The sequence below is a fragment of the Aphelocoma coerulescens genome, chromosome 10, assembly GCF_041296385.1.
Source record: "Aphelocoma coerulescens isolate FSJ_1873_10779 chromosome 10, UR_Acoe_1.0, whole genome shotgun sequence".
Taxonomy (NCBI): Eukaryota; Metazoa; Chordata; class Aves; order Passeriformes; family Corvidae; genus Aphelocoma; species Aphelocoma coerulescens.
In genome coordinates this window covers 3323651-3350237 of record NC_091024.1, presented here as the reverse complement: position 1 = coordinate 3350237, position 26587 = coordinate 3323651, and the positions used below count along the sequence as shown (strand labels likewise).

General features: G+C 43.3%; 1 protein-coding gene across 5 annotated transcripts in view; it reads right to left on the bottom strand.

The window, feature by feature from the left end:
• Positions 1–9113: 9113 nt before the first annotated feature.
• The window catches only part of PDE8A (phosphodiesterase 8A), a 141949-nt gene continuing 124475 nt past the window's right edge, over positions 9114–26587 (bottom strand). For all 5 annotated transcript variants that reach the window (XM_069025626.1, XM_069025628.1, XM_069025625.1 and 2 more), the window contains 10 exons: positions 25885–25955; positions 25143–25307; positions 22698–22746; positions 22273–22408; positions 19776–19974; positions 16821–17038; positions 15824–15956; positions 12301–12465; positions 11270–11399; positions 9114–10542 (listed from right to left, as the gene is read on the bottom strand). In XM_069025626.1, coding sequence (XP_068881727.1) covers positions 10436–10542; positions 11270–11399; positions 12301–12465; positions 15824–15956; positions 16821–17038; positions 19776–19974; positions 22273–22408; positions 22698–22746; positions 25143–25307; positions 25885–25955 — 1373 coding nt within the window. In that variant the 3' untranslated portion in view covers positions 9114–10435. The remainder of the gene's footprint in view (positions 10543–11269; positions 11400–12300; positions 12466–15823; positions 15957–16820; positions 17039–19775; positions 19975–22272; positions 22409–22697; positions 22747–25142; positions 25308–25884; positions 25956–26587) is intronic.

The following is a 26587-nucleotide window of genomic DNA, read 5'->3' as shown; positions in this document are numbered from 1 at the left end:
ACGAATCTCCGCAAGAAACTCCTGAAAAGTCTCAGAACAGACTGAGCTCTCCTGAAGTAGACTGCAGAGCCTAACCACTCAGCCAAGAAGACAATTCCCTATTCCCGTCTTCACACTCAGTTGAATCTTTTTACTGTCCACCTGTTTCCCGACAGTAACCAGTATCACTCATTAGCAGCACACAGCAAAGCAGCCAGGGACCACGCAAAGGGGAGGCTTCGCTTCCTGTTCTACTGCAGTCCTGGGCCAGTCCAAGACACAACACTGCCTTTTTGTTGAATTTTCTCTCCATCGCGTTTATGGTGAAGTGCTCAGCTGCCAATATATACTAGGATTCAGATGTCCTAGCCCCCCTTACTTAAACATTTTTCAAACAGGCTTATTTTTTAAGCTTTACTTGCTCTGATGGAAGCGATACTGAGACCTAAACTGCTTCATAAAACGGCTGTAAGGGGCTGCACCCTCTGCCAAAAGGGTGCTCATCCCACAGCTGGAGCTAAATAAAAGCGTGTTTCTCCAGACGCAAAGCTGTGGCCTAAACAGCCCTAAAAAAGCTGCAGTAGCGGGTCTCGGGCTACCTCACGAAACCAATCCCAGGGGCAGCGCCTCCCGGGCGGCAGCGGGCCCGGCGGGCAGCGCTCACCTGGGCCCCGGGCACGGGGCTGCGGGCGTGAGCGCCTCTTCCCGGGAGCGCCTCTTCCCGGGAGCGCCTCTTCCCGGGCCCCGGCCCGGCGACGGCCGCGGGGCTCCCACGCGGGACGCGCATCGCAGCGGCATTTCCTGCAAGGGACACGCGGGTCACGGGCACAGCCGCGGGCAGGCCGGGCCTCCGGCCGCACGGCGACGGGGCCTTTCCGCGTGCGAGCGAGCGAGCGAGCGCGGGAGGCCGTGCCCGAGCTCCGCCGCTCTCCCGCTGCCGGCCGGCCGCCCCCGGCACCTCAGCCCGCCGCGAGAGGAGCGGGGCCGGGTCCCCCCCGCCCCGCGATCCGCCCGCCTCACCTCGTGGCGCCGCCATTTCCCGAGCCGCGGGCGGGGCCGGTGCGCCCTGACAGAGGGCGGGGAGAGGGCGGGCGCTGCCGTCCCGCCTTCCTGCCTTCCTTCCTTCCTTCCTTCCTTCCTTCCTTCCTTCCTTCCTTCCTTCCCTCCCACTGCCTGGGCCGGGATAGTGCCTCGGATGGGGAGAGAGATTTCTCGAGCTATCCCGGGGGTGGGAGCTCTATCCCCGCAGCCCCGGCCTCACTAACGCAGCCTTTTCCCAAGACATTATTGACCGAGCCGGGCCCACCACGCTTGGCACCCACTTGAGCCCTACCTGCCCTCGGCTGGGCCATGGAGCGGCTTCTCCAGCGATGGATGCATCCACACACAGCTGAGCTGTTGGCTCCAGCAGCCACCATCCTGTGCAGCACCTGCTGCGCTTGTCCATCTCCATTCCTTCCCATAATATGTGTTTGATCCTGCAGATCCTGCAGAGAATAACACCCGCTGCTGCACAGCCCTGGCCAGGCTGAGGGAGAGCCACCAGCTCTCAGCAGCTCCTGGGTGTCCACCAGCAGGGCTGGGGCCAGACGAAGCTGCTATTTCTCATCCCTGAGATGGGTGTTCCACAGCTCCCAAATCCACCTGCACGGGCGCCTGCATCCAGGCTGGGCTGGGCCGAAAGTAGCATGTGACCTCCCTTTGCTTGGAGGTATTTTGCAGGCAGTTGTATACACTCAAGTTTTCTCTCAATCTCTAAACAAAATTCCTTTACATTCCATCTCTGGCATTGGAAAGTGCATCATCAGGTGATGCCTGAGGCCACGCCAACGCCTCCTGCCTTGTGTGCCTGTGCTGATGTGAAAGCAGCAGCCAGGCTGCTGTAGTAGAACGATGTATTGTGCCTGTGCAGTGAGAGTCAGATATATTTCATGGTCTGGGTAATAAAATGCTTGATGAAATAAACATTTTGCTTCCCATACGTGGAAGGATGTAGTTTAGAGTGAGGATTTATTAAGCCCAAAATTTCTGAGCATGCCCAAAGAGATGGCTCATATTGACATACAGGAAAGGACACTTAGGAATCAGTCCAACTTCGTCACAGTCTGTCCAACAGAAAAAGCAGCCTTTGTTTCTGGTGGAGAATTTCAAATTCAGCATCATCGTTACAGCCTGTTCTTTTGCTTTGCATTCCTCTGTGCGCTAACCTTAGAGTTCATATCTGGCTCTTAAAAGAGTTAAATCAAAAGGTCAAAGGATAGACAGACAAAAATACAAACACCTATATAAACAGCTGTTTAAATTAGAAACTGATATTCTGGGGTTTTGTTTTGTTTTGTTTTGTTTTGTTTTGTTTTGTTTTGCTGCAAATGGAAAAGCAGCCACTGGCTTTTGGGCCATATGGTGCTGTCTCAATCCCTCTGTGGAGTTTTGCACATGGCAAGTATCTCATGGCAAAGCAGTGAGAGCAGGCCTGTGTGGGGGTCTCTGGCTCTCTCTGATTGCAGCACAAGAAGAAAATCTAAGCTTTGGGTGCATCTGATCAGAAGAGGTGGAAGTAGGTCTGAACTTTGCTCAGCCACAGCGCTGTGGTATTTCAGGTACACGCTATAATAACGTGACCATATATTTGCAACCAGACTTAGGACAGATTTCCTTCAGAAAGACAAAATTATCTAAGTGGATCCATGGGTAAGAAGTAACACTCATAAGGCAGATTATGAACAGAACTAAGCCAATGTAAGTAAGTATAAGTTCACCAAAATCAGTGCTCTGGGAAGGACTTTTACTTGTAAGTCCCAAAGTGTGGCTACTAGTAGGCAGATGGAAGCAATAAAACCCCAAATTCAATGTCCCTTTTTTCAGACCACCTTCTACAAACATGATTGACTCTTGTTACAACAAAAGCAACACAAATATCACTTTGCTAATACCTACTGAGCCAGACTTAAATATGTCACTGATATTTACTTAACAAACATTGTTAGGTATGTACTTTGCTGTGGTTCAAAGAACTTGTTTATTTAAAACAGCTTATTTTAAAACAAGGCTTTAGGTTTGGGGGTTTTTTTTGCTGCTGGGGTTTCTGTGTGGTTTTTGGTTGGTTGGTTGGTGTTTTTTGGGTTTTTTTGTTCCTGGCATGATAGAGCAGCTAAAACTTTGTGCTTTCTGACCTTGGCTTGTCAGAGATCTGTCATAACAGAGGACAGCACATTGGCACTGAGTCTGCCAGCATGGATTTTGAGGGGCTGGGAGAGGCTGCTTGCTTTTTGTGCTTGGTTGTCAGGTGAGGAGTACTTCACTCTGCTCTCACAATGTCCTGGTACTCAAGCAGTTGGAGTCTTTTCTCCCTCACTAACCCCAGAAGCCGTGTCTGATGTTAAGCACGCCGTTCCCAGTCCCGGAGGGGTGGCTGGGCGTCTTGCCTGTTCCTGAGCACTCACATTCCCGCTGGATCCTTGCACTCTGCCTTACTTACGGTAAGCAGAGCCTGGCACAGCCGGCACCACCCGGCGTGGGGACAGCGCTGGCACTCCGCGTGCCCCCGCCGATGGCATTCGGCTCTCCCGGGAGTCTCACCAACCTCGGCACGCAGTGGGGTGGGAGGACGGAGCTCTGCCATCTCAGGAACTCTGGCCAATATCTCTGAAAAACACCAGAGACAAACCCTTATGAAAGCACCTGCTTTCTACATTTCTCTACCCATTTTTTGGCAGTCAGCAGGATCCCTGCCAGAGCCCTCAGCAGCAGCCAGGCAGCCCCAAGGACTAGGCCAGGGTTTGCCATGGGGTGGATGCCCACAAGTCCCTGTGCTTCTCTGCAGCTCGTTTCACCCACCTGTGAAGGTCTGCTTGTAAAGCTTAGGGATCTGTAAAGTAAAAATTTCATTTTCTGTATAGAATAATATTACAAGCAAAGTAACTTTTTTTTTTTAGGCAAATAGGGACAGTCCTTGTTGGAGGTACAAAGCAATATTCCTCACACATTTTGCACTGCAAATCCCAAGAAAACCTTACCAAACATATTGCATTTCATCTTTAGGCTGAAGACAAAGCCATACCTCCTCCCTCGAGCTGGGGAGCTGCAGGATCACCAGGTTGACGTCATTCTCCGTGGTTATAAAACATGCTGCATGCTGAACTTGGCACTCAGCATGCTCAGGTTGAGCTAAAAGCTAATGTAATGAACTCTGGGGAAGGATTTACATCAAATACCACTCTAGAATATTAAATACAGACAGGACCAACTTCTCACTTGAATAATTACACACTGGCTAAATTCCTTCTTTTGTTTCAGAGACAGGAATCACCTTTCTCAATTCCTCTTGAAAATTGTATGCATTGGTGTGCTATTTCACTACCTATGTGACAAAAGGATGAAGTAATTTCTGTTAATTACCATGGGCTGAACTAAGATGAGTTTCAGCTCTAGCAATGACTCTTGCCACTCGAGGGGGGGAGCAAGCAAACCAAGAAAAGGCAGATTCAAATTTCAACAAGTGTGCCCAGCTGCTTGTGCTGGGTAACATAACCTCAAAGGCAGAGGTGCCTGGGAACGCTCCTGAATTTCACTTTGCATGTGGGAGTACAGTACCAAAGACCTTGCACACATATTCCCACTGCCCCAGCAGCACTGCAGTGCTCACAAAGCTGTTTCAGTTAACTGTGTTTGTATTCTCCTTCCACCTGTGGATTCCAGTGTAAGGCTTTCAGCCTTATTTTTCCAGGTTCACTTTAACTTGAGTCAGAAAGAAAAAGATTTTCTTGTGGCAAAAGCTGTGGTAAGCAGTGAGAGTCAGTTTGAAAGGCAGGGTTTAGTCCCAGTGTTATGGTTGTGTTAGAGGGAGATGTTCAGCCAGTCGAAGTTAAGGCAGGGACTCCTAGCAAATGAGCTAAGAAGAAAAATGGAAGCAGAGAAGCTGGAAGAGAGGGGGAAAAGTGGAACATGAGAAGACCAGAAGACTGTTTCCTGGCCTAACACTTACTGTTAAACCACAGGCACGGCTTGAAGGTCCAGGACTTCAAAGATATTTAGAAGCCTCAAAGCTATTTTGCTTAGTGGCTCTGCATCCTCTGCCCTTTCCTAACTCAGCTGTCTTGCTTGCTAAAGAGGACAGTATGATGCCATTGCATCACAGGGCTTACAGAGCTCAGTCCACTGAGGTTTGCATGGGAGATGTGGGAGGAGAGTCTTAAAGATGTTAAACAAGGGGAATAAAGGAAAACATGAGACACTTTACCCATGTAACATTCAAAGCAGGCACCGAGAGAAAGCATTCAGTGGAGTTAAGCCACAGCCCTTTGCCCACAGAGCCAAAGCTTCAGCAGAACAAAAAACAGCTGAAACACCTGGACGTCCCCTTTGTTCTGAACCCGCAGCACAGGCTGCACAGGGACATGGCAGCAATTTAAAAGCTTGTTTTCTGCATCCAAACATCATGTCAGGACAAACTGCACTCCATCCTGCTATCATTTAACAGCACCCCTGGGACCCCTGTACCTCGGAGGCATGATGTCACACATCAGCAGAGAGATTATTTGTTTTGAAGCTTGTGAATAGCTTTGAGACTTCACTTCAAAGCACTCCTTGCAGAGTCATGACTCAAACCCTTCTGGTCTCACTGAAGGGCACAACTGACTACTGTTTCCCTGTGCTGTTTCTCAGCACCCAGTAAGTGATTAGTAGATATCTATTATCCTTTCTTTCTTCTCTTTTATGCAGGAATGGCTTTGCCATAGCTCAATTCCTTCATGTTCAGGACACATTTTCTTAAATGTTTTATCAATGATGTGTCTACTGAGACAAGCAGAAATACCCACAGCAAAAAGCACTGCAACAAAAAACAAGCCATTCATTCTATTTCAGGTGGTTTTTAATTTATATATAGCCATTGGGTAAACTGCAGTATGAAAGCCACCTTCAGACCTGTGACAAGGTAGCTATGCATACCACCTTTCTGGTTTCTCCTTTTGTCAGAATAAGCAATTATTACTCAGAATTTTATACAAGGGACCAAGATATTTATCTAGAACAGTTTACTAAGAAGCCAACATTTTTTTTTTACCAGATCATAATAGTTCAGACTCACTTGGAAGCATCTACAGTGATACGCAGGTTTAGAAGCAGTATTACCTGATAGAAAATATGCAGCATGGAAAATAGAGCCAGTCATTCTGTCATTTAATGCTGAATGGTTGAGTCTTATGAAGTTTTAAAACACAGAGCTTTAAGACTAAAGCCCTGGAGGTGCATAAAGGACCTTTTCTTCATCATGTCTACACTGGAATTTACTCTTGTATTAGCATTAAAGCAAGAACAAATGAAAAGTGCAGACACTGCATAAGACCGGCAGCCTAACTGAAATTGGGAACAATTCAATCACACTCAGTGTTCTCTTTTCCATGGTGAAGGACCATCAGTAAAGCCATTTCTGTCCCCAGGAAGTTCCATCACTGAGTGACAGTTCAAAAAGCTGGAAAGGGTTCAGAGCACAGGGCATGTGATGCTGCTGTGCAATCTTGGAGAATAAAGGAAGGGGATCTGGAATGGCTGAAGCATTTGCAATGGGATCCTAAGACATCTGCATCCTGGAGCAATGAATATCAGGATAGAGCTATTGCTGCTCCATAGCAAGGCCCTTCATGCTGCATGGGCAGCAGCCTGGAATCACCCCCAGGGAATGGGCACAGCCTCACAGTGCACAGAAGGCTTCAGAGGTGTAGCTTGGAGAGAGAAGCTCAGTGGGGAGAAATCTTAAGTGCAGATCAGGAATCATGGTTCCAGCTTTTAATTATAATCTGTCCTTGGCAAATTTAGATGGACAGGAGAGTGAACAAAGCTGCAGTGGCTGAAAATCAGTGTTAAGTGAAATTATTGCACACCAATATGGACATAAATCTGGCTGATACAGAGAGTTAATTAGCACAGCTCTACAGTCCAAGTAATGGCAATAAAGATGTAGTGTGAATTTCAGGGAATTCATTATATTGATCACATCTTTTCAATGATGATGCATCAGGCATTTTTATAGCAGATTAAATTAACTGCTTTTTACCATTTATTAATATAACCCAGAATATTAACTATGCTCATGAAGAAATACTTTTTCTGGCCAGTTCTGTTGAATATCTTTATAGAGGATCCGGATGAGGGGATCAAGTGCACCCTCAACTCAGTTTGCAGATGACACTAAGTTGCATGGGAGTGTTGCTCTGCTGGAGGGTAGGAAGGCTCTGCAGAGGGATCTGGGCAGGCTGGACCCGTGGGACGAGGCCGGTGGTAGGAGGTTCAACAAGGCCAAGGGCCGGGTGCTGCCCTTGGGTCACAACAACCCCACAGAGCGTAACAGGCTGGGGCAGAGGGCTGGAAAGTGCCCGTCGGGAAAGGGCCCGGGGTGCTGGGCAGCAGCAGCTGAACGTGAGCCAGCGTGTGCCAAGAGGGCCAGTGGCACCAGGCCTGTGGCAGGAACACCCTGTACTCAGCACTGGTGAAGCCACACCTTGAATCCTGTGGCCAGTTTGGGCCTCTCGTGACAAGAAGGACAGTGAGGTGCTGGAGGGTGTCCAGAGAAGGGCAGCAGAGCTGGGGAAGGGTCTGGAGCACAAGTGTTATGAGGAGCAGCTGAGGGAGCTGGGGGCATTCAGCCTGGAGAAAAGGAGGCTCAGGGGAGACCTTATCACTGTCTAGAACTACCTGAAAGGACCCTGTAGCCCGGTGGGAGTCAGTCTCTCCTCCCAAGAAACAAGCAATAGGACAAGAGGAAATTGCCTCAAATTGCACCAGGGGAAGTTTAGATTGAATATTAGGAAAATATTTTTCATTTGAAGGATTGTCAAGCATCGGAATAGGTTGGCCAGGGCAGTGGTGAAGTCACTATCCCTGAAGGGATTTAAAACATCAGTAGATGTGGCACTTGGGGACATGGTTTAGTAGTGGATTTGGCAGTGCTGGAGGAACAGTAGGATTCCATAACCTTAAAGGTCTTTTTCAGCCTAAATGATTCCACAGTTCTATGATTTTTACCTGGTGACAGTTTCTGGGCCCACATGGTCCTGTCCACATGCCCACACTTCCTCTCCCATCCTCATTGAAGCAGATAAGCTGAGGAGATACTGACAGTGTGATGCAGTTTCCCTCTAATGGAGACACAGGAGCCTGCAAGGAACAGAAGAGATTAATACCAGGTAGCAAACTACAGCTGAATGCAATATTGCCAGGAAAACTTTCTGTAAGCCAACTTTCCCTCTCCTTGCATGTCCCCTGTGAAAACAGGATAGTTGTTTTATTGAGCCTTCAGTGGAAATACAGCTGCTCCTTCAGCACTGATTGTAGTACTTCTGGAAGACTGACCAGAGAAGCCTCTGTCCTACTACTGGCAGTGAGACAGTGGCATGGTCTGGGCACCCCTCGCAGGATCTGAGCCCCCTCGCTTAGGCAATACACACAAAACAATGAACTAAATGGAATTACAAAAGGGAATTCCCTGCCCCAACAGCATATAAATGAATTCTGAGTGGGGAAGGAGAGCACACAAGCAGGGTAAGAGCAGAAGGCCATGACACTAACAGGGAACAAATGGTGGTAGCTCATTAGTCTCACTGGCTTGGAGAGGAAGGAGAAACACAGAAGCAGGTAACTCCTGGAGAGGTCACCTCTTGCTTTCTCACCTCCTTTAAGGCTGCTGCTGCTGCAGTCCTGGAACTGCTCCGTCATCCACCTCTCCCTGGCTTCTGCTTTTTCAGGAATGGTTCAAAATGCCTCTAAAGTCAATGGCCTCTGCAGCAACGACAGTCAGTAATTCTCTCAGTGCCTTTGGATGCCTTTCTGTCGACTGGGAAGGCTGACAGGACACTCCTTGAGTCCTTCAGTGGAACACAGCGTGACACTGCTTGTAGCTGTGAAGAGACTTGTCCAAGGGCACACAAGGATGGGCTTGCCAAGGGCAGGCCACAAACACAGGGGCTTGCCAGCTACACAGCACCTTTCACCACCCCTTGTGCCAGTTCAACCCCTCAACTTCTCCCTTCCCCAGACAAAAAGTATCTTAGTTATTTTAAAAAGAATTTCATGTGTTTGTTAGTCTGCAAACTACAAAGTGAATATACATTTCAAATGAAATGGGTAGGACTTGACACTTCTTAAAATATACATTTTATTATTTTCTGGTAGTTGCTATGAAGGTTTCCTTCAAACTGTGAAGGTACACAGCCTTTACAAACTTCTTGAGTTAAAGGTTTTTGTTGATGGTTTTATGGTCTTTTTTCTTTTACGGCAGAGGAAGATACATTGGCTATAAAATGTTGAAATTCATTAGATGCTTAGTATCACCTCTTCATATATGCTGTGGAATGCTTTGTAGAAATACTGTATAAAATAAGGCAGACTTTAACAAGGGAATTCAGTCACAAAATGTCATGGGAGAAAACAAAGAGTTCCAACACATTATTATTTTTGTAGCCAAGAGAAGATCAGGTGGTCCTCACTGGTTTGTGGGAGAACTACTGCAGTTCTGGTGCTCAGACAGTATACAGTTCTTGTTTATTCTACTATTCTCAAGTGAGACCTTTTTAATAAAACTTATTTTAATTAACATAAATCAGACAATATTTAAACATACACATCTACCCTTACAGTGCAATAAAAATGTATCATTGTATAGTATTTTGTATTTGCATTATGAAAATAAAAGGTCTGTACATCAATTAAATGTATATTAATGAGTATGAATCATGTAAATTTATAATGCATCTAAAGTTGGCTTTGGCTTTTAAGTATTTATAAATTCATAGAAAATATTGAACATCTAACAAAATAAATAAAACATAACATTTTAATCATAGATGCTAACAATCAACCTCAAAAATTCTTGTGTTATTTTTTACATTTGCTACTAAATTTCTTAAGGAGAACTCACTTTCAGTAGTGCTCAGAAGTGAATGATTGCACCTTCTGTGATGTGAAAAAATACAGTACATCTATTTTTCATAGATCAAAAATTCTTTCATAGACAGTTGCATTTCAAATGTCGGATTGTTCTACATAACTGTCTTAAGTGCTTATAAAAAGCATGTAGCTTTCTCATAAAAGCTGTGAGTCTTAATAGATAAACTTCTAGTGAATGTCCTTTCTATGAGGATTCTTCAAGGTCTTCCAACTTCACGTGCTGGTACGAAGATTTCGCAGAAGTATGTTCACAAATAAACCCTCTTCAGTACAAGTACTGCAGCAATCCAGTGTAATTCCACTTGGTGGGCTTATTTCATCCGAGTCCACACATGGTGCTTTGTGGTAGTCAACTGCTGACCTCGTGTTCTCTTGAATGTGAAAGTTCCCCAAGTGCATGGGCTAGCTTTACTATAATACTGAAGAGACCAAAACAAATCTGAATTCACATGGATAAAAGTGAGCTCGAATAAATATGCATCTGGCTAGTAAACGACACACCGTGGTCTAACTGCTATTCTGGTGGTGGTCGAAGGACTCGCAGGTTCCTTCCATCTAGTCCTTTCCAGTATTTAATGTTATTATTCAGATGCTCCATCAGATTTGGCAGGTCTGCAAATGCTAGGGAAGAAAGGGCAGAGAGTTCTGAGTTTGCAGAAACAGTCACAGATTCTGTCTGCTTAAGGATCACTTGAAATGTCTGGGCAACTGTGTTAAGTAGAAAAGCTTAAATCTGTCATGCTGATGCTCGAAAGGGTTTTGGCTGTGTAGCTCTCAGCACTCGTGTAGCACTTGGGCCACTGAGAACTGTTCTGTAAATCTACTTAATACTGGTATTGCAAGTCCCAGCAAAGGAACACAGTTTTCCAGGAGGGACATAGCTAATTATGATTGTAATTATCCTGTCTCATCAAACCTCAGCCTCATTTGATGATCTGGCATTCAGGAGAGTCACATTTCTGACCACTTTTACCACGGAGGCAGCACTTGGAAGGAAACAGCAGTTTCCAGACTGCAGAAATTTGCCTTGAAGAATAACCAACATTAACATGGACAAAATGACCATGCTCAAAGAGCTATCAAAGAGAATGTGTTCTGTTCTCCATTTACAGAGAAGCAAGTTTAAAAAGTTAAAGTTTGTCTGAATCTAGTATGTCAAAGAGAAGCCATGATAATTGCTTGTAGCAATACTTATAAGCAATAATGAAGTTATTAATCTTACTTGAACTACAGAAATCTTCCCTTTTCTCTCCCTTTATTTAGGAGCCATAAAAAAGAAATTTTGTATCACAGCAGTTTCAAATGTTCACAAAATGTTTACATCAGGAAACAGCAGAGTTTTGCTTACCATCCCAGGCATCAAACATATCAATAATGAAGTAATCAATGAATGATAATTGGGATTTGGGGATGCTGCAAGTATTTCTGTCAAAAACTGGCATCACAACAGGTAAACCTTGCCTCCTTTCTTCATCAGTCTGCAAAAAACATTCGTGATTATTCATCTAAGACACATTCTGTTAATGGGCTTCTTTTAGCAGCAGATTGTTTGGCACTGACTTGAGCGTGCATCTGCTAAATCAAAGGAGAAACCTGAACAAATCTGAAGCAGCAGCAACTTAAACACCTAGCTGTTCAGTTTCAGCAAAATAGCAGACAAATAGTGCCTTCCAGTGTTTCCCACAAAGAGACACATTTACCTTCTGTATCTGCACACCAGCTGACCCTAAGTAACTTCACTTATTACCAAGTTACGACTGCCTTGGACCTAAGAGCTGCTCAACCATTTTCAATCTCTGATGAAAGCCGTGATCTGTCCCACTCAGAGATGGCAAAATACATTTTTTATTCCCTTGCCCTTCACTGGGGGTGCCAAGTTCCAACTGCAGTGTTTGGTCTATCATCTGCAATGATCACTGCCCTCTCCCTTTCCCACATCTCCCTAAAACCTCTTCTCAGCACAGTGAGCTAAGGGCTTACAGCATTTCTTGGGGCAAGTGCTGTTCCCATCCAAACACTAGAACCTGATGATCCTATTCCTGAGGCAAAGCCAGCATGTGGGTACAGAAGACATCCTTGCTCTGTCTAATGTAATGGGAGTGCATTTGCAGGCAAGGCTCAAAAAACCCAGTTCCAAACTCAACAACTGGAAAGCTTATATTTTTCAGAAACTGCACAATAGAAGTTGTCAACTTTCATCTCTCTGAAGGCATCTAGTCTTGTATCAGCATGAGCAATACCCATCATTTAAAATAAAAAGGTTGTTATTGTTCACGTTAGATAATGCAGCCTGAGATATTCTGTGACACTGGCACCCTTCTCCTCCCTTTTAAAGAGATGCTCACCTGCAGTTTCAGCAGCCTGTTTTAGCTGCCTTACCTGTGCAAAGTACTCCTCAGAGATGCGGCCGGCCCACTCTATACACTGTTCTCTGGGTCTGCATGGATTGGAAATGTCAGCACACTTTATCAGCATGCGCTTGATAAGGATACGGTTTTCAGGAGACCTGAGAACAGTTTTGATTGACTCTCCATCACCATTATTCTGTAACATTTAAGAATTAAAAACAATCCATTAGCAAGGTCTCCACGCACTAACTCAAAAGCTTTTGTGCCTTGGGAATGCTTTCAGCAAATCCTACAGGGATCAGTCCTGCTACTGGCTACCAGATTTGATGTCTAACTGAATTTATAGGTGGATTATGAAAGTTAGCCACAGCTCTGAGCTAGCACTGAACTCCAGTTTCTGGATTCAGTCACTGTCTTTGCGACAGATCTCTTGGGCATCTTTGGGCAAGTCATCTAATCCCTCTATACCTTATCTGCCTTCTCAAAAGTGTGGAGAGGATCAATTCATCACTACACACAGAGTGATGAGGACCGTGTAGGCAGAAAAATGTAACTCTCTGCTGAAATCCAAGGACTAATGGACTTGCATATTAGGAGTGGAACAGTTGGTTTAAAAAGAGGAACAGACCCAAAATGCAGAGTCACCCTTGGCACACAAACCCCATCAGTGTATTCTGAGAGCACTATGCTTCTATGCAGAGTCAGATCCCACATTGCCTCCCAGGCATGCTCCTCATTCCCTTCCCTTGTTTCTGGACTCTTTAAGGATAGATAGGTACAGGAATTTACAATGCTGTCTACTCAGAATAGAAACTCTTGGAAGCAAGGAACATATAAGACTTCTCTGCCACCTAACAAGGTCTTGCTCTACAGTCAGAGCAGGGAAGAAGTAACTAACAATAATGATAATAATAATAATGTGCGACCAGTTCCTGCAATGTTTTGTACAAAGAGGGAGATACAAAGCAGCAGAAACATTCTGACCTTTTATTAGGTCAGAATAACCATGACATTTTTCAGAAGAAAATTCTTGTAGGGAAGAAAGTTCTTCCTAAAGGAAGAAACTGACAGTAATAAAAAAAAATTTGGTAGTATAGAAGTGGCTCAGAAATACCAGCTCCACAGTCCTCACCAAAATGAGATGCCCAAACCAATTATTTTCCCTCATTTTTAGGTACGTGGAAGGGGAAACAGAAGAAACAAAGTGAGATGTATCCACCTCCAAATGCATGGAAAAATTATATATGAGAAAGCCAACACAAAGTGCTGAAAGCTCCAGAAACACAAGCATGGAAATTAAGTATGGAAAATTAGAGATTGTTCAGTTATGGATAGTGGAGAACACCCTGGTAGGTAAACCACCAGGAATCAAGAAAGGATGTTCACCTGTTCAAACCAAAGGCACAGTTCTACTTGCTGGATGCAGATGCCTTGGGAATAAAATGTGTTAAATGTCCCAGCATCCTGCTCAGAGTGCAGGGGTGTCTCTGCATGTCAGATGTTGGCTTCCTGTCATAGCTTAGGTGACATCATGAAGGGAAATGGGAGGATAAAGGATGCTGGAGCTGGAAAGGATTTTTTTCAGTTTATGAAACAAAAGCAGAAAGGAAACAAACAGAGCAGCTTCTCAGCATGGCTCTTTGAACAAATTTATATAAAAATAATTAATAAAAAAAGAAGTGGAACTGTCCCATTCGGAGCAGGCGGTTGGCAGCTCAGCCTGCAAACACTACACTGAGTCACCGCCACGACTGGAAACCAGGCCAGAAAACACACACTGCTGCTGCAGCCAGAGGGACAACAGACTTGAAAGAGGGGCTGACAGTGTTGTTCTGCTCAGCACAGTAAATAATTTGCTTTACCCACTCACACATTACAGGCCTTTTAATAGGAACTTGCCGAACTGAAACTCCCAGCTGAAAGAAGGGAAACATTTTGCTTCTTGTTTTCAATAGAAATTATATATTCTTTGTCTTTCTTCCCATCCTTGGGCATGATTTGCTGTGAATCACAAATGCCTTATGGGGCAGATTATTTCCCTGCAGTCTCTGGGGCTTAAGGGTAGAACTAAACTCTTGTTGCGTTTTTCTATGTCCCTGTATGTGTTTTTACTCTCTGATTGTACAGGTCCAAGCCCTGTTCTTCAGCAGCACCAGCTGTTCAGCTCCCTGTAATAGGCAAGAATTTGGCTCTTTGGATGCATGCTGCTGCTCAAACAACTGCTGCATCCCAATCCTTGGGGCTGGGAGAAGGGGCTCTGCACACCAAGCCAGGCCAGTGCAGAGCCTTTCAGCAGGACCAGGAGCCCGAGAGAGTTACACACTCCAGAGGGCCAGTGCAGTGCACTACATCCAGCAGCAGCAGCTCCCTTGTTCTCCTCCTGCACTGATGCTGCTATGCTCATCCAGAGAGGCTGTCCAGCTGGGAACTTAACATCCTTTCTTCTAATTTATTCAGTACAACCAGTGTCCTGCTGGGACTTTGGCTTCACATTCACAGAGTTCCCATTAGCATCGCCGGGTGCCAAGAACAAAGCTAATTCTAGCATATACTCCTGTGGACAAAGGTACAATTCTCCAACTAAGCTCCAGTCTGCTTCTCATGGGTGAAGGAACAAGACCTGTTTCTCTCCCACTCTCAGATAATCAGAAGACTGCCTTCCCCCATTACACACAACAGTCATAAATGTGGCTTTCTAAAAAAACATGGTAAGAAAATACAGAGAACCATCACGGCTCCTACTGACGTTGCCACTGATGCAAACTTTATCATAACCATTTCTGCAAGTCCTCTCCTTGCAAAAATAATTCCAACAAAATTATACACTTATGCTCTTACTATTATACATTATGCTCTTACTGGCAACAAAACTGCTGGTTGAAGCTGTTATTGAAACTGGTGTGGTTTTCCAGAGAGAGTTAACAGGCGATTTCTTTGTGTCCATGGGGTTCCAGATGGCTATTGATTATGTCTATATGATACATAATGTCACCATCATATATTTTAAAGATTAAAAAAGAAATCAGACAGAAACCCCATGAATGCTGCCAGGCAGCACTGGAGGCTGAGGGTCCTTATTCCCAGAGAATGCACCACATGCCAGCCCACAGACCTGCCCTTATGCTGCACCCCCAGCATGTCTGCCCTTGGGAAGGAGGGAGTAATTCACCCTCTGTTTTGAAGCAAACCTTGCCTCTTTTGCAGAAACGGCCAGCAACAATGTCTGGTCTTGCCATTCTGTCCATGGGAGTGACAGGGTAAATCAGAATGGCATTTTTACATGAAAACGTACAGCCCAAGGCTCTGGTTCCAAGTAGGACATCACAGCACTGTGATATTAATGGGGTCCAAGTGAGTCCCACTCACCCTCAAAATGAGCAACAGCCATATTAAGCAGAAGGGCATTCAAACCCAGAGGTGAAAGATAAATCTCCAGTCTCTCTTTCTCCACGTTTCTGATGAACTTTCTCAGAACACCATGTGGGAATCTCCTACTGCCAAGGGTTCCCAGTCCCTGCCTAGGCATTTTAAGGAGGACTTGCAGTGTTGCTTACCCCATTTTCTTCTAGCGCTGCCAAGGGTTTATTAATGCTGTTGACAAACTTGTTGACATGCTCAAAGTGCTTTGTCATTTCTGTTGCTAAGACCATGTCAATAATGACTTGGCGAAGGGTTCGATACTCATTCCTGTTCAAAGAAGGAAACAATTAAGAATGCTGGCTGGTTCACAAAGGGCTGGTTGCTAAAACAAGTCTAACAAAAATGCTACAGACCATTCCTGTTGCAGAGAGGTGCTGGGGAAGAAAGAGCAGTAATAAAGGCTTGGGCAGCTGCATCCGTGTTAGATGGAGTACCTTTGGTGTGTAGAGACATATATGCTCCAGCCATGACTGGATCTCTAGGAGAAACAGTGCCAGAGCTGGGCAGAAGCAGAGGCACCAGCTGCTTAGGAGGCTGCCAGGACATGCCACACCCGCAGGTTCCCAAGGCTTTTAGCACAGACACTCAGCAGTGGCTCACTCTCCAGTCATGGAGATCTTCCAGTATTTTCAATATTCAAGCAATATTTTCCTGCTTTATCTTGTGAGGACCAAGGCAATGGTCACATTCTTGCCCTAAATGCTTCTCCGAGGCTGCAAGAGCAACAGGTCCTTCATTATCCTGACCACTGCAACAAGGCAGTTAATTTTTGACTGATGCTCTGTGGCTCTTTCTCTCCTTGTTCTCTACCCACCCAGCCATAGCTTGTTCCCTACGTTCGATGACACAAAGTAACTCTGCTAGACTTGCTCACATTAAGATTTACACTAAGTTTCTTAGGGTCTGCCTTTTTATCCACAGGAGAAACTGACACTGGGGAATCACTTGGAAGTCTTTGCAGGGGAGGCCGAAGCACTCTTCTCTTTTAGAAGCAAATTTCACAAGGGCCATGGACAGTTATCCCCAAGGCAGTGCCCTCCTCCAGGATGCTTGTTTGCCTTATCTTATGTTACACAGAGGGACGTGAGAAGTGTTAGTGGGCACACAAGGACCCTGGGGGGTTAAGCTTACCTCTCCATGTTTTTGAATATATTGCATTTGCCATCCCGGGTGGTGAGCTGGAAAGCCAGGGCAGCGTGATGGCTCTCCAGCACCGCCGTGTCGTTGTAGAGAATTGCGAGCTCGCTGCCAGCATTGCACAGGAAGGAGTTTGTTCTTCCTGGGTGATCCACGTCATGGACTGTGGCAGCAATGAGCGCGGCAACCTCATCAATCGGATCCAGAGTTTGCTGAAAATAGAAGGGTGCTTGGTTTTCCTGGCAGACTCATTAGAAACCCTATTCTGTTCATAAGATTGAGCCAAGCTGCTGAGGAATAAAAGCCAAAACTCTGGAGATCAGTAAAGGTCATATGTTCTACACAGAGCAATGGAAAATTCATTATAAGCTTCATTGAACATTGTGTGACTTTTTTGGCCATTTTGTACCTCTTAAATTTTGCCTTAACCATACCTTTGTCACAGTACATCGAATTAAACAAATGTAAAGTAATAAATTAGTTTGTGTTTTCTAGCAACACTGAAACCACCTTCACTTGGAGTTAAGGTACTCAGCTTGGAAAAACAACCAATACTGCTAAAAATTATTCTATTACCACCAGACCCCTTAATTTCCTTTGGCAGTTTAATGTGTCCTCATCACGTTCCACTTACATGCTGCCTACGTTTACAATTTTAAAGGAATGTTATCCATACATCCAGTTTTTCAGTAGCAGTGTCCTGGGGTTACAGCTAAAGCATATTCTACGAAGAATATTTGGTGTTTTGCATCCATGGATAAATTACACAACACGTGTTCTGTGCTTTCTGTATCACATTCTCATTCTGGTAGCATGCTGCACTCCATGCTTTATGTCTACTTGCAATGGGCATTGCTTTATGTCTATTTTTATCTACCCTGTCAGGAAATACAAAACTCTTTTGACTCTTAAGGTTTTGCACTTAAGTTTTAATACTTTATTAATAGCATAAAGGAGAAAAAGAACTAAGCATCTCAGAAATATTTTGTATACATTTGGAAACTAGCCTTTGTGCTGTGTTTATGCTGGCATTTGTGAAGGACCACAGATACAAAACAATTATATTAAAAATTTTAATAAAATGAAAGAGACACAAGAGCAGAAATATTCCCCTTTGAATCTGGGAGCAGGGCAAATAATTTTCATTCCAATTAGCTTTAATTTGAGGTCCAAATTCTCTATGGGCCCTCTACCACCATTCAGAATAGTTACACTTGCTAGATGAAAAGACAAATCCTACCCTACTTTACACCTCCTGAAATGATACAATGACTTGGCTTTGCAGGAGTGAGGGTATTACTCACTGAGGACTGTCAAGAGAGTCTTGTGCAGAACAAGAGAAGGCAAATAATTATTTCTGCTCTAGTTCACAGCAAGCGCTGTCTGAAATACTCTCTGCTGTGTGTTAGCTTCTTCCTCCTTTCTTTCAGCTGCTGCTCATGGGATTCTACTTTTGTGGTATGAAGTTAGGAGAGAGAGATTTGAGAACAGGCTCTCCTCAGAGGGGCACACTGACCAGTGTTCAGTCTGGCTGAGAAAGACCTGTGCAAGTGGGAAATGAGAAACTTGAGAGTACCCAGCATGCAGGACCACAGCAGTCTACCTGACACTTATTTCACAGGGATTTACAGCACTTTTACACCCAACAAGTCAAGGATTCTAACTTTGTTATCTTAACTCCCATGGCACAGAAGTGGAAATGATTCTGAGAATATGGCTTCAATTTGGGAGCCAGAAAATTTTCCTAGGCAAGTTAGAACTGAGTTCAAATTACAAAAAAAAAAATATTCTCATCATGAATTTCAGTGGCAGAATTGGGCTTTCTGTGTTTAGATTAAGTTGAACTCTGGGCAACCCAAAAGCAGCTGGGCTATAACTTTGAAGAGATAAAGAGACAATTTTGAACTTTGATTCTGCTCCTTCTGCTGCTGCAACTTTTTTTTCTCTTCCTATGCCTACAGAGCAACAGAAATAACATTCTGGAAAAAGAGGAGGCAGTCATGCTTCTGTGGCGTTGAAATGGATCCAGATCTTGTCTGTTTTTCATAGATATTCTTGGGAAGACCAGCTAAACCCTCTGGCAAATCAGGGGCTGAAAAAAATCCAGTGATGTTCTATCCCCACTTGGCATATAGTATTTGTGAATCAGCCTCTGGAGAGCACACTAATGAGCTGCAGCTCCGAGTTAAGGGAATTACTACAGTTTAATGAGCTGTCAGAAGCGTGTTTACAGTCACCAATTTCTCAGCCAGGTGCCCATTACTGGCACTATCCACAGGCAGGCCAGTTCAGAATTTCTCCCCAAGATTGTGACTCAGAAGTATGTCCTACCACTCTAATGCACACACTGCTTTACTCCCCTTCTCCAGTCTGGGCATGCCAGAGCAAAAGTTGCTCTGATTTATTCTGGTTGTCAGTGGCTCTAATACCCCAGTGGGTGTTATGGTACTGACAAGTAATTTTCTTCAATACTCTCCTCCAATGCAGTCTCTACAAGCCTCAGGGCATCTTGTCCAGTGGGTGATATACCCTGCTTTATGGCCTATACTGTCCTGGGAGTCCTTTGCAAAATGACCATCACGAGACATAGGAGATGGTGCTTTATCCCATTAAACCTGTATCTGGCATGTACCAGCACAAAAGTAATTGTGTAATTAGCTCACCTATCTGAGAAGGTTTAACTATATGAAGAAGTTTCACTTGAAAAGAAGGCTTTCTTATTCTCCCATCAAGAATTGTTCAATTCTGTAATACTAGTATCCATCCTTCTACATGTACTGAAAGAGAGATCCCAGAATTCATGTAAAGCAACCCAGTTCTTTGGCCTCAGAGTTACCAAACTGGTTGGCACTAGACAGACATTTGGCTTTTGAATCTGTTTCTGAGAGATCCTTCTTTGATTGCATCCATACTTCCCACCTATACTGTTGCTTATAAGTGTGGACTCACCTTCACTCTTTCTTTAGACAAGAAGTAAGCAGTAGCATGCAGCACATCTGCTGAATGAGTAGAATTATGGTAGGAATTGGAGGAATGGTAGTTAGCCTCAATAACTTGTAACCATGACCTCAGAGTGGACTCTGAGCAGTTTAGGAATTCACAGATTCCAAAGCGAGCAAATATTTTGAGACCCAGATAAACCAAAGGCCTGTGGAGAAAAATAAACAGAAAGTTTTAAAACAAATGCAGCTGAAAGAACATGACATAGCATAAACAGTATGAATCCATGCAGCATTTTTAGCTAATGATACGTAAAAGGATGTACAAGGACTCGTTACAGCATTACTGTGTCATATACCAGAACTCCAACACACAAAAAGTCAACTCCCCCTAATCCCCCCCGTGTCAGACAAAGGTGTCTCCAGCTTCCTCTGTCAGGGAACTGTAATGCACTACAATTTAATTAATTATCCTGGCTTTATTACCATTTGTCTCTATTAGCATCCCGTGGGATTAATATACTCTTTTTTCTTTTCTTCTTGGCTTCTATTTTGTGAGTTCTTTTACTCAGAGTTTGAATTAAAATGCAGGAGATCAGGAATTCCTTCAGACCTCGTTGTTTATTATATTTTATCTATAACACAGCTGCACAGAGTGTGCCTCCAAGTTTAACGAGGTGGAAAATGGCTGTGAGTTCTAACTTCCAAGGCTTTTTAAGGTCTAAATTATCCAACGAGTAACTTGTTTTTATTTATAATCCAATAACTAGCTGTTCATGACCCACAGTGAGGGATTTTTGGCCCAATAGTCAGAACCCTTAGATCTGAGAAGGAAAAAGGAGAAAGGAAGAAGAAGATCCACACCCAAAATCCTCCATATTGTTGCCTGTATCCCCTAAACCTAATTTTTCTACACCTCTACATATTCCACCCAGTGATATAACTTTAATTACACAGCAACAACCTCAGTGTTATCACACAATTTAGGGAGCCTTTCCCAGGGTTTCGGATTGAATACACTGTGCTTCTGAGGATCACTGCTTGTCTTGTCAGCACTGAAAGGCTGAAATTCTCAGAACCCAGGGATCCAACATGTCTGCTTGGACTTAAGGCAATACTAATAATATATTCACACTTGTGAGTCATTGAAAATCACTTTAATTCTCTGAACAAATGAACTGCCATTATTTAAACACAGTAGGAAGCAATCATAATTATACTACTTTTAATAGGAGTACATGCAACAAAGTACTTCCTTTGTCCCTCTGTGGTCCCTCCAGATCAGTAAGAACAGAGCAACTTACCTGGTGATCTCATGCATGTTGGCTGGGATAATTAATTAAGTTACTGCAATGTACCTATTAAATGTTGTAAACCACACAGACTGACTGTATTTTTACATTTTTCTTTTTAATTACTTATCTCTATCCCTTCATTAGAAATCAAAATGCAGCAAAGAATGAAAACTAGCAAGTGGATGTAAATACCTACATTTAAAATAAAATAATTTTAAAGAAGAATAAAACCCTAGGGGGGTTTGCACCTTTTTGGCTCATAAAACGATGGTATAAAAATGAAGTGTATATATGTTAACTAACTGCCTGACATCTTTCTTAGGCTTTGGTTTTGAACACTTTTCAAAGCTCTTCCAGATCTGGGATTTTGACAAAGGGTTTAAGATAGTCAATTCATTGCAGGATCCGGCCTCCAAATTAGTGTCTCACAAAAGCTTTTACCTAAGACAAAGCATGACACATGAAACTAGACCCAAAAGGGGAACTTCTGATAAGCATCAGAAAACAAAACCAAGGACTTAAACAGAAAGATCAATTTACAGTCTTGGGGGAGCCTTTGCTGCTAATGAAGCACAGTCTATCAAAACTGCTGATCTGCTTTGGAAAACTTCTGTGATGGAAATTGGTATGCCCTGCTTTTTACCAGTAAATATTCTTCAGTTAGGCTTATACATATAATGTAGCCTGCCAAGATTTTAGAATAAAGACCTTCCTCTAATCCCAGAGAAAGGCAATGGGAATTCTGCTGAAAAGCTGTATTGGAACTGTTCAGGAATAAAACCTACCCAATCAAATGGGAAGAAAATAAAACCTGATCTGTATCAACTGATCAAATCAAGACCAGCATGTTGACTCTGTGTGCAGTTTGCCATAATAGGAATTTGAATCCCCACAAGAACAACAACTTTTCTATTATTGAGCAAAGGAAGGCTTTAAAAAATACGTTGTATTGTCATTATATCATACCAAAGATATATAATCTTCACTTACATCCACAGGGAATTTGCAGGAAATAGTGTATGATGTAACAGAAGATATTTAAGATGCATACACAACTAGAAATTACAATGAGAAAATTTCAAGCATCAGACACTGAAAATAAAATTAATTCCATTTTAAAAGCACAGGTAGAGAACTTAAGGATCTGGTTACAGGATGACATTTAAGTCACTTTTCAGCAACTTCAGTTTATGAGCTCTTGCGTTTACTGACCTTTTATGGGTGGCAGCCTCAAGTTCAAAGATATCAAAATCCCACTGCTCCTCATTTTCCATTGCCTGTGTTATCCGAGGGGGGATGTCATTGAGGGAGATCGGAGAGCTCAGACTGCCAGCGACCTGATGAGTCTCTTTTGAGGAATACAGTTATTACTAGATGTATTAATTAACAGTATATTAAGCAGCATATTTAATAGTGAGATACAATTTTACTGATTGACCATTCTTTCTCTTCTGTAGTAACACCCAGCAACTCTTGTTTCTATAAAGCTCAGTAATGCTGCAGAAAAATGCTTACAGATAAAAAAAACCCCCAACACAAAAAATGCACATAAAAAAGAACATCTAATCACATTTCCCCTGTTTCTTAAATTTCTGCACATGTTCTAGTATCTCAGTAGCTGCCAAATTAAAACTTACGTTTTGCTGACAATATGTATTCGTTCCCTGATAATCTTCGTAAACCATCCTGTTAAATAAAAGTTGCAAGTTAAATGCAGGGCATTGCACAAAAGGTCTAGGAGATGATGACTCCAAATAGCAGCACAACAACTTCAGAGAAGCCTGACTGCAACCTGTCACAGTCATCAGAGCTGCCTCTCCCTTATTTGTACTGTTGAGATTGGCCTGTTTTACATACAGCTCATAAGAGATGAGAAACTGCAGGCTAGGGGATACAATATGGACTCAGGTAAAAACTCAAGTTTCTCAGGTGCAGACGGAGGTCTGGAATTGCAGCCTCACATCTGTCTTTGTCTGGACAACATGCACACAAGTTGTGGGTCTTTGTGTGCCACAAAGCAGACATGGTGCATCCACGCACTTCCCACCAACAAGCAAAGGGGGGTGGTGGGAGGAAGTGGATGGAGATATTCCCCTGCTCTCCTGCCCTGGTATTAGCAGATCCAGACACCTCAGCAGCAGAAGAATCTCACGGCTGCAGGGGAAGAAATTACTCTGAGGCTTCCTTTCCATCACACAGAATGTATGGTTGTTTATTCTTCAGTTCAGTGCCTCCTAGGCTTAATTCTGGCATGATGCCTAGATGTGAACACTGAGATGATGGATTAAAACTGACAGAATTATGTATTTAATATTTATTTTTCGTTTTATAATTCTAAATGCTGTGGCCCAAATCCTGCTTGCTCTTTTGAGGTTACAGCTGTTAGCTCATGTTTAGCCCATGATGTAAAACAACAGTGCTTAAAAAAAATATTTCTGAATGCACTTTACTAAAAATGTTATTCACACCAAGTATAGCAGAAGTAAATGTGGATCCTGTAGCTGAACATGGAATATCTGCTCTTAAAAGAACTGTTATATCAAATTTTTATTTTCACATTTGTAAGTAAATGAGTCTGGAGTTTTGTGATTTAAAAGGAAAGGGAGTACAACCGTGGCTGCTCAATAGAAATATTTAGAACACCAGATGCTGCCTATCATTTAGAATCAAAGATTAGTTCTTTAAGAGTTGAAATAGCAGGTGTAATTGTATCTGGTAAATCTATCTTTGAACTCCAAATGCCCTTCCTGCTTGAGAGTTTAAATCCAATAATGTATTACTTGTCCCCTTCTCAGACATAACTTCTGAAAACAAATGGAACAATACGATTCTGTTTTCTGCAGACCATTTGAGGGTAAAATGTTTCTCTCTGATAACTTTAAAACTCACACCATGCCATATGCTCTGAAATGAATTTTCTCAGCTTTTCTTACTGCTCCATGAAAGAGCCTTTGGTTTATTTTAAGTAAGGATTTTATATTTTGCAACACTGTTATCTTCATGTTCGGGGACCAAATACAATCAGAATAGAAATGCATGTGAGAATCAACAATCCACAAAAAGGAGAAAACAGTTGAGTTTATGGACTCTTATGTATTCAGCAGGAGAAAAGACTCTCACTTTGAGACTAATGATTGTATGTATCAATATCCTTCCTCTATTTTTCTAGTTAAGGTAACAATAAATTTTGTCTACTCAGTTAGTAAATACAATCCAATATGAACCATTCAGGTCTTCTCCTGGAATTCTTGGAGTCTCCCATATGTTTCTCCCCATTAGATATTTGCTGTGGTATTTCAAAAGGCAAAAATACACATAAACTATTTGAAGATTCTGATAGACACTACAAAGGCATCACTATAGTTCCAACATGAAATGATAATAGCCCAGAGACATCTCTGAAAAGCTCACATCTTGTGAGCCTTTTTGCATCCAACACACTGTAATTTTTTTTTCCTGATGTAGCCTTTCACATGCAACCTACAGACTAATGAGAACACATATCCTTAAGGCACAGGTAACATTCATCTAAACTCATCTTGTTACCATCAGGAGGGTCAGACTCCGGGCTCTGAAGGTTTGGGTTCAGTTCTTGCTTAGCTATGTGCCCTTTGTTCAGCTTAAGGTACCATGATACAAGTACAAATATAATCCAAGAAACAGCAACAGAAATATGTATTTTGCATTCTTTTGAAAATACATTCTTTTGGTAGACTGAAAAGCCCCCCCCAAACATGTCATTCTAGTCTTCATTAATAAATGCAAGTATCTGGTTCTCTTTCTTTCTTCCTCTCCCATCTATACCTTACTCAAGTGAATCATATTGAAAAAAAAAAAGAACTGTTTTACTTTCCATTTCTAGCTAAACTAATGTTTTAATGGGGCTGGTCAATTTTCTTCCCATTTTCAGAGCTACATTATTCAAGTAGAGGAGGGGGAAAGTCTACAAAAAGAGGTGTGCAGTTTTTCCTGAAAATCTGGCATTGTAGAGGCAGAGCACGTGGCAGATGATAAAGATAAGTAACTGGGAAAATCAGGCAGAGAACATTAATCAAGAGCTGTTTGTGGCAGTAAGTACTTACTGTCATTAACCCTCCAACAAGGTCACTTGTATGTGGATCCTCATCTTTTGTCCCCAGTTGTGGAGAGTACAGTTCAGTGGTTCTTAAAATCTCCAAAGCCCGGTCTAAAGCTTCTGCAACTGGCATGGGACTGCTCTCTTGTGCAGCATTGATGATGTTTATTACCTAATGTAGCATTAGACATATTGTGAACTTAGAAATGATTTTAAAAAAACAGACACACTCATTAATTACTATGGGAAACTCAGGAAAATAACAAGATCTAAAACCTTAATCTGCATGGGGGAAAATCAAAATGAAAGGGATATTACTGAAACACTGATTTTTGCTACTGACTCTGAGAATAAGATCATGGCTCTAAAGACAGCAACCTTATTAATGAGTTTCCCCTCCAAGGCACAGCCTCAAAATGTCTCTGAATGGATTTAATGTAACTTTCTCCCACTTGCCTCGCTCGATTTATTAAAGAGCTGATTTTTGACAAATCCTTGAATGGTTTCAGAAAGCAGTTGACAATCCATAAGTAAGGAGGAACTCCAGTCCCTCCTTCTTAAAAAGGATCACGGGATGGCTGACCCCATGGATGGCACTCTACCGAGCAGGCCTGGGAGATCTTTGCTCAGAGTTACCTGGCTCTTTGGAGCTACAGCAGTGGGCAGGTGGAACAGGGGAAGGGGCTGCAGCAGAGGCTGGTGCTGCCTGGGTGCTGCCCTGGAGCCTCGTGCCCCAGCTGTGACCGTACCTTGGTGATGGGTGCCTCGATAGTCATGGAATGGACCCTGGCCATGGAGGAGCGGCGCCGCTGGGAGCTGCCTGTGTGCAAAACAGAGCAGGATTTGTACAAGGCCCGACGGGAGGAGGCAGCCAGGAACTCCTGAGGCCTTTTCTGCACTGCTTACCCTGCTGTGCCTTTCAGAGGCAATCTATTGCAGGGTGCATCGCATGCTTGTGATGCTGGGGACACGCAAGTGCAAAGAGATGCTGGCTGAACCACTGATGTCCCTGATTAGAGGTAAGTGGCTGTGACAGCCTGGCAAAATCAGGGCTTTGGGTTTTTTATTTAAACTAATTAAAATATTCAGTTACAAACTCAGTTAAAAGACTACACAGATGTGTGTGTATAAACTGGCAGGCACAGGTAGGCAACCACTGAATTTAGATTATTACAGGATGTATCTACTCTTGCTGCCTGATGCAATATGACAAGTCATAATGAGTCAGCTTCCAAGCTGAGGTAAATCACTGAAGCTCTTTTGAAGTGGGTACCTATGCCAAATAAAAACAGCAGAGGTTCTGGCCTATTATTCATTGGAAATTTAAAAACAAATGTTTTATATTGGTTAGCAATTTTGGTTCTGCAGAGGAAAGGTCAAGATGAGATTTTTCTGGATATTGTGCTACCTATAAAATGCAGACAAATCTCTGTTACTCATTGTGCTGAGCAG